This window comes from Mus pahari, chromosome 4 (assembly GCF_900095145.1).
Source record: "Mus pahari chromosome 4, PAHARI_EIJ_v1.1, whole genome shotgun sequence".
In the NCBI taxonomy this organism is placed as follows: Eukaryota; Metazoa; Chordata; class Mammalia; order Rodentia; family Muridae; genus Mus; species Mus pahari.
This window is the reverse complement of record NC_034593.1, coordinates 19,316,588-19,326,449: the sequence shown is the minus strand read 5'-3', so window position 1 is coordinate 19,326,449 and position 9,862 is coordinate 19,316,588. Positions and strand designations below refer to the sequence as shown.

The window sequence follows — 9,862 nt, the reverse complement described above, 5'->3', positions numbered from 1 at the left end:
TTGTGACAGGGTTTCTCTGTGTAGCCCTAGCTGTCCTGAAACTCACTTTATAGACCAGGCTGGCCTCTAACTCAGAAATCTGCCTGCCTCAGCCTCCCGAGTGCTGGGATTAAGGGTGTGCGCCACCACGCCCGGCTTCTTTCTGACCTCTTATATGAGTAACTGGACAAAGAAAGAAGTAAGGAAACTGATGAAGGATATTGAGAAGTCACTACTGGCTGATAACAATGTATCTAATTTTCCAAATAATAGATTTCATCACTGTATCCCAAGACAGTATTTCCTCAGCATCCATTTGAAGCACAGTATAGACTCTTAGTTGCTCATTCTGATTACTGTTATCCAATCTTCTGAGAATGAAACTCTTTCTTTTTTATTAATACCAACTGCAAGTGAGTAAGAAAAAACTTGTTCGTATTCCTTCTTGCTCTCTATAATTTGCTGTAAGTTGCTTACAGAGCAACCCCTGGAAGCACAGTAGAAGTTAACGGGATTAGATGATGTTGCTCAATAAACTTGTAGATAGTATTTGTAGCCCACGCAAGTAATAGAGAATTGACATAGTACTGAGGCTGATCCTTGTGGGAGATTATGACATTTCTTAACACAGGCGTCTTTAAAGTACCATTCCTTCTATGAGAATATCTTTCACATGCTCCTCTGGAAATATTACAAATTTTAGAGTAAGAAGATCAAAGTTCTGACCTTTACTACCGTGCACAACTTATTTTTAACATATAACTTCTGAGGGTAGCTTACTCAAGTAAACATATAGAACTGACTGTCTTCTCCATGGCTCATGGAAAACACATTATCTGACAGAGAAAGTGCTAAAATATTTCTTTCATAGCCTCTAAATAATAATGGACATTTTTTGCCCTATGATATGTAAGGTTACTCAAGTATCTTTTTTAAATATTATGTGAGTCCATTTAGACAATGTATTACTTTTAAATAATTACTCATTTCTTGCACAAGTTAGTAGATTAATTTCTAACATTAAACAGAGGTAAGCCAAGGATATAAAGTCCTATTTTATTTCTCTCACAGTGTGGTGTTAGCAATTCTCAGCACTGCATGGAAAGGGTCATCTATGGAAAACTATGCCACAGAATCATCCCATGTCATTAGTACATACATCATCCATGGGGTTTTGATACAGTCATAGTCACAGGTTCACCATTCTCATTTATCCAATTTCTCTCAAAATAAAAATTAATTTGTGCAAAATTTACTGACTTTTTCACAGGGAAAGTTGGTCAGCACCAACTAATTAAGTTGACCGGTTGTGTTCTCAAATTCAATGACTGTAACATTAGGTACTATCATGGAAGAAAATTCCCAGTTTGTGTTCTGTAATTGAACCAACCTTATTCTAAACCTTCAAACCTTTTCTCTTAAAATGATTACTTTATATAAGTATAACCTTAACAGCTATTCAGTTTTGGTTAATAGAATAAACCAAGTTTGGAGAAAGCCGTTCATATAGAGGAAGGATTAAGTACACTAACATATATCCTTAACATATGATAAATTATTTATAGCATGTTTCTGATAAATGTTATATTTTAGCATCAAAATATTTATTATCCTAATAAAGTATAATGTGTTATTTTAATTGCACAAATGGTAGAACTTTTCAAACTTTTTATTTCAGGATTTTGTGAAAATTCTACAAAAAAATGCTGTGGCCTACATTGACCTTCATAGCCCCGTCCGGGGCAACTCCAGTCTGTATCCAGTTTCATCTCCATCTCTCCAGCAACTGGTTATAGAGGTAAGATGGAAAATATGTGAGAAGAATAATATAAGGCATCATATTACTCTATGAGTTAATGCTTCTTGATTTCATCCTTTTAAGTATTCAGAAAATAATTTATGAAAATTTTAAGGAATTTCCTATTGTTTCATCAGTTTGTTTATTTTTTGTTTTGTTTTGAGAAAGTTTCCTAATGTAGTATTGACTGGCCTAGAACTCACATCATAGATCAGGTTAACCTATACTTCTGGTTCCCTGACTCGGCCTCCAAGTACTGAGTTTACAAATGTAATTCTTCTGTTTTATTAGTCAATATTCCTTAGATTGAATTTACTTTAACTAAGGTTATCTATGGGCATATTTGTAAGAAATTGTGAATCATTCTGTTGTAGATATAATAAAATGTAAGTTTATTTGAAATTCAAATTTCAGTCTTAAATTCCTAATTCTACATTTGTGGTAAACTGTTTTTGTAATAACCTTGGTTCCTTTAGTATTTGTTCAAATTGGTTTGTGGTTTAGTAAATTTTGGAACTAACTTAGTTATTTTTTAAACAACACTATGCCTATTCCTGAACACAGCAGTAAATGAATGTAACATGTTTATAAAGTATGAGATCAGGTATGGTGGCACATGTCTAGCTAGAATCATAGCACATCAGAGGCCAAAGCCAGATTATGAAATTAAAACTAGCTCAGGCCAAGAATTGAGACTTAACAAAACAAACAAAATTAAAGAAATTTGGAGAAATCCTTGCAGAAAGTGAAAACATTTTTCAACAAACTTTTATGACATCTCTCCACTAATAATCATTTCTTATGTACCACAAGAATTCAGCAGAATGATTTTTCTCCTTTGTTAGTTGGTATCACACTTACAATTCTGCAAATTTTACTACACATAAAGTTATCTGTGTTGGACTTCTCTATGAAGACAGCCACACCATCACTGGAGTGCAGTTTCTTCCTAGCCCTAGTTTCTGTTGGCATACATTGGACATGACCTTTCAGACGGCCACAGGGATTCCAGTAAGTACCATAGGAACTGAACTAGGCATAGATCATTAACATGCCTTGAGCCACCATAATTCTCTATTGGAATGTAATGCAAACTATCAAGCTATGACTTTCATAAATTATTATTTTGTAGTTTGATAGTTTTCATCGACAATTCTACATGTCATAGAAAAGAAAAACATTGAGAAAGATTCAAAAGATGAATGTGTACTTTTAAGATCAGCTGTATTCTAATGTGCATGCCATAAATTTTATCTGGCTTCTTATCAAACCCACGAGAAATTTACCAGAGATAATGAACTACGGACTTTTTCCCTGGGAGTTAAGATATTTATAAATAAATGAATGACCAGGGAAAAGAGCCCCAGTAGTAGAAAGAGAGGTCAGACTTCATTTATTTACTTCCTTTTGTTTTGTGTATCTAGTGACTGACACTAATACATTGTACAGACCTAGGATTAAATTAGATAAATACATTTCTTTTTGTGTTTTATATTTTATTATTATTTTAAACTTTAAATATAATACTTACTAATTATTTCAGAATGCCATAAATGTATACAATGTTTCGATCATATTTACCGTCACTCATCTTTCTAACTTCTCATAGATCCTTCCCATCCCCTTAATTCACCTCTCTATTTTACTTCCTCTTGTGTACCTTAATTTGTTTTATAACATACTGAATGTAACTTATGTTGCCTGTATACCTGTGGGTGTGGAGCCACCAACCACATCATGGTCAATCAACTAAAATACCAAAATTTTAAAGAAAAGTAGACTCAGTCTTTTCCATCAGCTATCAACTACCCATAGCCCCTCAAATCCTCCATATTTAAGTGTTGACTGTCTTGAGCTAATCTTATGCAGAATTTACATGGGCAACTACAACTTCTTGGAGTTCATGAGAGCAAAGTTACTGGCATGTCCAGAGCACAGTGTTTCCAGACTCTTATAATATATAGATCGTGTACTTATATTAGCCTACTATAAATGTAAAGAATGATTTTCTATCCTATCATTAACAAGCATTTAAATATATAGTTTGTGTATACCTTTGTGTGTGTGTGTGTATATGTATGTATGTGTGAAAATCTCTCTGTATGTATATATTTAATTAGCTTTTCTGAATAAATTACCATGAAATAATAAATTATTTTAAAAATCTAAATCTATAATACAAGATACTCAGGTCTTAGGCCTTGATTGATGAAATACATGTGACTGCATACAAAATAACATAACATTACTGGTAAGATGGATCCAAAAATAATGGTTTTAAGGATTGATAAACAATATGAACATGTACATACCTCTGTTTCTATGCAGTTCTTTTTTTTCATAGATTTTGAAATCATCTCTGATAGATTGCAGATCATCAATATATTAATCAGTTCTCAGTATGTCTCATGTCACTAGAGATGAAATTTCTTAGAGCTTGGTGTTCAAAGGACTGAAAGCATGTATACATATGAAAGTAATTAATGTCATCATATGATTCTACTCATATTGCTTTGTAATTAACTGAAAGAAGATAGAAAATATAAGGATATTCAAGTGACAACACTGATCATGAAAACTGCAAGGCACAGGCAAAATTTCACAAAACCTTCTTAGAGCTTGTGGACTTTGAGGTTTCTAAAACTCCATCATTTGCAGTTAACTTTCTATTTCATTTTTGTGGATCAAATATAAGCTCTTGGATACATCTCCAAAACCACTCCTTCCTGTTTGCTGCTTTGCTCCCCACCAGGACAGTGACTGACACCCTCTGAAACTGTAAGGAATCCTTCCATTATGGAATTTCTTTTATAAGTTGCTTTGGTTATATTGTCCTCTCCACAGCAAAAGAAAGTAAATAAGGTCTAAGTCTTTCCACCAAAATATAATATAATATATATATATATATATATATATATATATATATATATATATATATATATATCACATCACTCAAATTCTTTAGTGCATTGGACCTACAAAAGGACAGTGAATCCCCAAGTCTGGTAGAGAGGTCATTATTGGATGGGTATTCACAGAGAATTCAAGTTGTAGATTAAATTGCCTTAGGTGTTGCAGAACACAAGGAACAGATGAAATATCCGTATTGTTCAGGCATGTAGTACATTACCCATAATGCATGCAATAATAGCTAAGAGAATGCTACCGGTATGATTTACACTGCAGCAGAATTCACAGGAATGAGGCAATGGTGTTGGCTAAATTCCAACATACACATTATAGGACAGTGGTATGAAATATGAATGGACTTTCAAAACCACCAAAGTTAGGTAAGCCAGTACCTATGATACCAGACTACTAGATTCTTCTTCAAGTAGTTTTGGTAATGTCCATTTTCACTTCTTGGCTTTATCTAATGGTGCTGCTAATAGTTTTATGCTTATCTGTTGTCCTAGTGACAAAATCTTGCCACTAAATCCCTGTGAGTACACGTTGCTCCTCCTACGTGTCTATGCCATACTTCAAGGTACATTAGTTCAAATACTGCAGTTATCATAAACTAATTTAAACACAGTATTATTTATTAGCATTTATTCTTGATTTAATGTCTTATTGTAATGATATATAGTAATTAGTCATACCTTAGTATTTATTTGCCTTTAAATTTCTATGGTAATATATATGTATTTTCTTGATGTATTTATATGGGAGAAAATTTTAATATAAGGCCGCATCACTTAGAGGGGCCAAAAGGAGAAATAATGCTGTACATCTTTCAGTAACAAACATAAAATAATGGGAGGCACATTGAAACCTGACTACATTTGGAGCATATTTATTTTACAATACGAATGTCACAACATCCTGAAGCCAGTCAAAATTTGCAACTGTCTGCAGGTTTCTTGTAACTCTAATGCTTGTATGAATGAGGATGAAATGAGGAATATTTTGGAAGAGATCTTACAACTTTTCAAGTTTTGGATATCACTATTTGACACTTCATATGTCTGGAGTGATGTCAAGTTGATATAAACCTAGCCTGCACAACTTTATTAAAATTTTTTCCTATGTCTCTGTTCTTCTACTTATCAAATTAAGTAACTCAGGTTTGGCTTGTTATACTCCTTAAAGCAAATGGCCATATTTTATTAGGTTTTCCTCACATTATTTTCCATTCACATATCTTACAAATGTTCACTATCTATGAACTGTGACCAGCAATGGAGTTTAAGCACATACTTTGATCAGTGTTTGGGCAAGGGAATACTCCGCACACCGTGATAATACATAAGTACAGTCATTACAAGGTGACTTTGCTTTTACTGCATATAATTTCATTTCCAAAGCACACATGACTTTCATGTATAACACTTTAATGATTTTAACTTGTATAGATGGCATCTGATAGGAGGTGTGGCATCTGATAGCAGGAAGGTGCAGCACCTGATAGGAGGTATAGAACCTGTTAGAAGGTTTGGCAAATGATAGGAGATGAGATGGGAAAACTATGATAAGTCTTTGTTCTTTCTCACTCTTGATAATTGTAACAGGCACACTAAAATGAAGGTTGCTTTATTACTTTCCTTTCTATAAAGGAGAAAAATAAATTTCTTTAAAGTGTACTTCTGTTGTCCTGTCTTTCCTGCTAAATTACATAACTATTGTTTGTGGTTTGTTTTTCATTATGTTTATCCAGTTTATTTGATGAGAAAAATTATGTTCACTTTCTTGATCCTCATGAATTCTAATACTGTTCAGTGGGTTCTACTTAATTTATCTTTTTTCTCTGTGACTCCTTCTACTACAAGTCAACTAAATTGACCATAGAAGCTAATATACTGATTTAAAATCCTTCTTTACACCAATTTACCACTTCAACAAAGTCTTCCATTTAAAATTGTAATTCTATTGGCAAGACTATCTGTCTCCTAGGTTTACAAGTCTTTGCTGTCTTAAGAGCCAGCAGTCTCTCAAGTTTATTACTGTTTTACGAGGTTTTCTGTTCAGTGTACACTGACAATATGTAAATCCCTTTTTATTTAAATCTAGATATCAAGGGGAGTCTTAGATTTGTTTCAAACCCTGAAATTCAGAAGGCAGATTACTTAAATGTTTGAGCTATGTAGCCAAGAGAAATCCAAGTACCTAGGGGTATTAGCAAATTATGCTTGAATTCATTCACACAATTATAATTAATGTTCTATTATTAAAATGACCTGAGACAAGTCGTTTTCTTGGCAGGACTTCAAAGAACAGTTGTTTATTCAGGTAAGGTTTTAGTAATCCAGAATTGTTGGCAGGTTGCATGGCTATATTCAACTGTGGACTCATTAATATAGCTCAATATGTATTTCCATTTGTTTTAAATGAAATTCACTCTAAGGATTTGTTGTGGTTTGGTTTTCCACATCTGAGTATCTACTATTTCTTTTATTGGGTTTTTAGAAAAAAAAAAAACAATAATATCAGTATACAATTTATCCCTCACCCACAGCAATGATGGATGTCATTAATAACTTGAAAATTTTATATTTTTGTAATTACATGAATTTAAGTTTTGTGCTAAAAAAGTAAGAAAAAGGAACACCCCTTCCAGGTGTACTCTGGGATGAGTTTGGAGTCTGTTGGCACTTTTCCTTGCTTAGTGTTGTTTCTCATTTTCAAATGATGTTGGAATGAATTTTGACTTTGAATGGTTAGGTTGGTCCTGTTCTTGAACAAAATAATTTGACTTTCTTAAATATGAAAATAAATCAATAATAGTATTAAATAATTGATTCAAGAATCCAAAAAGCACAGGGCCTCTATTAATCCAGTTTCCCTACTATGTTGTGAAAGGCATTACTCTCAATCAAAATGCTCAATGAGTAAATGAAGTGAGCCTGCTTCAATGCCACCTCATTTAGAAACTTATTTTTTAGATATAATGGAAGAAATCCTACCACTAATTTAAGAGCTACTGACATTTAACTCTTCTGAAAGAGAGTCTATGTTCCTTAAGGTTGTGACCTATGGCTGATCAACCACTTGCCAAGGCAGGCTCCACTCCTAAGACTAGTTGAGTAGCCCAAACTATAATTGAAGGGAGGTCATAAAAGAAAACTAAAGGTTAGGACAGAATGTATGGGTGGATGCCTATAGAAGAAGTGAATGTATTCAAATATTATTGTCTTAAATTCTCAAAGGTTTAATTTAAAATAATGTTTAAAAATTTTGATTTAAACAAAAACAAAACCCAATCAAAACAAACAAACAAAACAACAGATCTCTCCTCCACACACAACATTAACCACAGAAAATAAACTTTTAAGTACTGTTGAACCTAAAGGTATATTCTGTACAAAAACCTAAGCAAGTGTTAAAATTTTCAATTGGTCAAAAAAAAATCTCTTAAGTAATAAAATCTAGAATTTGTATTTTTAAGAAAATTTGTGTCTCTAGCTGCATATGTAGCAGAAGATGGCCTAATCGGCCATCACTGGGAATAGAGGCCCCTTGGTCTTCCAAACTTTATATGACCCAGCACAAGGCAAGGCCTGGGCCAAGTAGTGGGAGTGGGTGGGTAGGGGAGCAGAGGTGTGGGGGAGGGGTATAGGAAACTTTCGGGATAGCATTTGAAATGTAAATAAAGAAAATAATAATAATAAAAAAAGAAAGATGCATAAAAAGGAAAGATAAATATATTCAGAAGACAAAAAAATGATAATAAATAAAATAAAATCTGTGTTATGTATTTAAAAAAAAAGAAAATTCACTTAATTTTTAGAAACATCAGGGAGAATTTGCTACTAAGACATGGAAACAGATTACTTCATTTTTTTTTTAAATCAGAAATTTCACCTGTAAATGCAGAACTGTAAGCATCTAGGGCTGTTCCCAATCATCTACCTCAGCTAGCTAACTCTTCAGTTTCAAATTATAATTTAAGGTGAAGATTAAATATATTAAACAGTAGAATGTCAAGTTATTTTTGCCCTGATATACCAGTCCTGTAGACCATTATAGTAATTTTCTATATAAGGAAGATTCTTAAGTAGGAATAATTGCATGCAGGCACTCAAAGATTGTTGACATATTGAAAAAGAGATTAAACATATTTATATGTGATTTCTTCTGCCTATATTTGTTTGTATAGTAAATCATTCATAATCCATCATTTATTTGTTTGTATTTGGTTGGTTAGCTTTTATAATGCATAAGAAAGCTTGAAATTTCTTTCAGTTCTATTGAATACAAGGATAACAGCTTTCATGTTTATCCATATCATGATATAAACAAATTCTGGTTCTCAATCTAAAAATCATATATGATAATGGTTGGTGAAATATAAGAAACCATGCATGTTTTAGGTACTTCATTGATATTATACTTTCTGAGGCTATGTAGATACATAAACACGATGGGTACCTTTAGACATTTATATATAATAACTGTTTCACTCTAAATAAAATTATCTTATTTATCAATGCTAATAAGTGGTAATTAAAATAAAAAAATGATTAGGATTGCAGTATGCCACGCCCACTCCAGTGAAGTCTGCTTGACAGGCCGAGAGGTCTAGAAGCACTCAGGAGGCAAAGAGTTTCAAGGAAACTCAGTCTCTTGGAACCTTGGCATTCTCATAACCCATATACTCAAACCCTGTCCCCATGTTAGTATGGTGTATGCTCTCTTTCAGTATTATAGGTACCTTTAAAGATTGAATTTTATCATAGGTGAGCCTCCATCTGTGTCCTAGAAAATCCTTGAAGCCTTTGAGCTTGGAATTCAGTGGGAAGGTTACCCATTCAGTAAACACTCAAATTTATTTCTAGTAGAGGCTGGTGAGACTAATTAGGCATTACAAAGAACAGAGCCAGGATAGCTCAGGGCTAGTCTGCAGGGTGATTACCTGGGACAGTAGCCTAGTCTTTCCCAAACAGGGAATACACTATGGCCTAGCAGAAAGGTCGGGAGACAGAGGCAGGTGGATTTCTGAGTTCAAGACCAGCCTGGTCTACAAAGTGAGTTCCAGGACAGCCAGGGTCATACAGAAAAAAGAAGAAGAAGAAGAAGAAGAAGAAGAAGAAGAAGAAGAAGAAGAAGAAGAAGAAGAAGAAGAAGAAGAAGAAGAAGAAGAAGAAG

At 33.4% G+C, this 9,862-nt stretch overlaps 1 protein-coding gene across 1 annotated transcript in view; it reads left to right on the top strand.

The window, feature by feature from the left end:
* The window catches only part of Naaladl2 (N-acetylated alpha-linked acidic dipeptidase like 2), a 686,844-nt gene that overhangs the window by 344,247 nt on the left and 332,735 nt on the right, over window positions 1–9,862 (top strand). Inside the window, exon 9 of the mRNA XM_029538072.1 lies at window positions 1,658–1,777. Coding sequence (XP_029393932.1) covers window positions 1,658–1,777 — 120 coding nt within the window. The remainder of the gene's footprint in view (window positions 1–1,657; window positions 1,778–9,862) is intronic.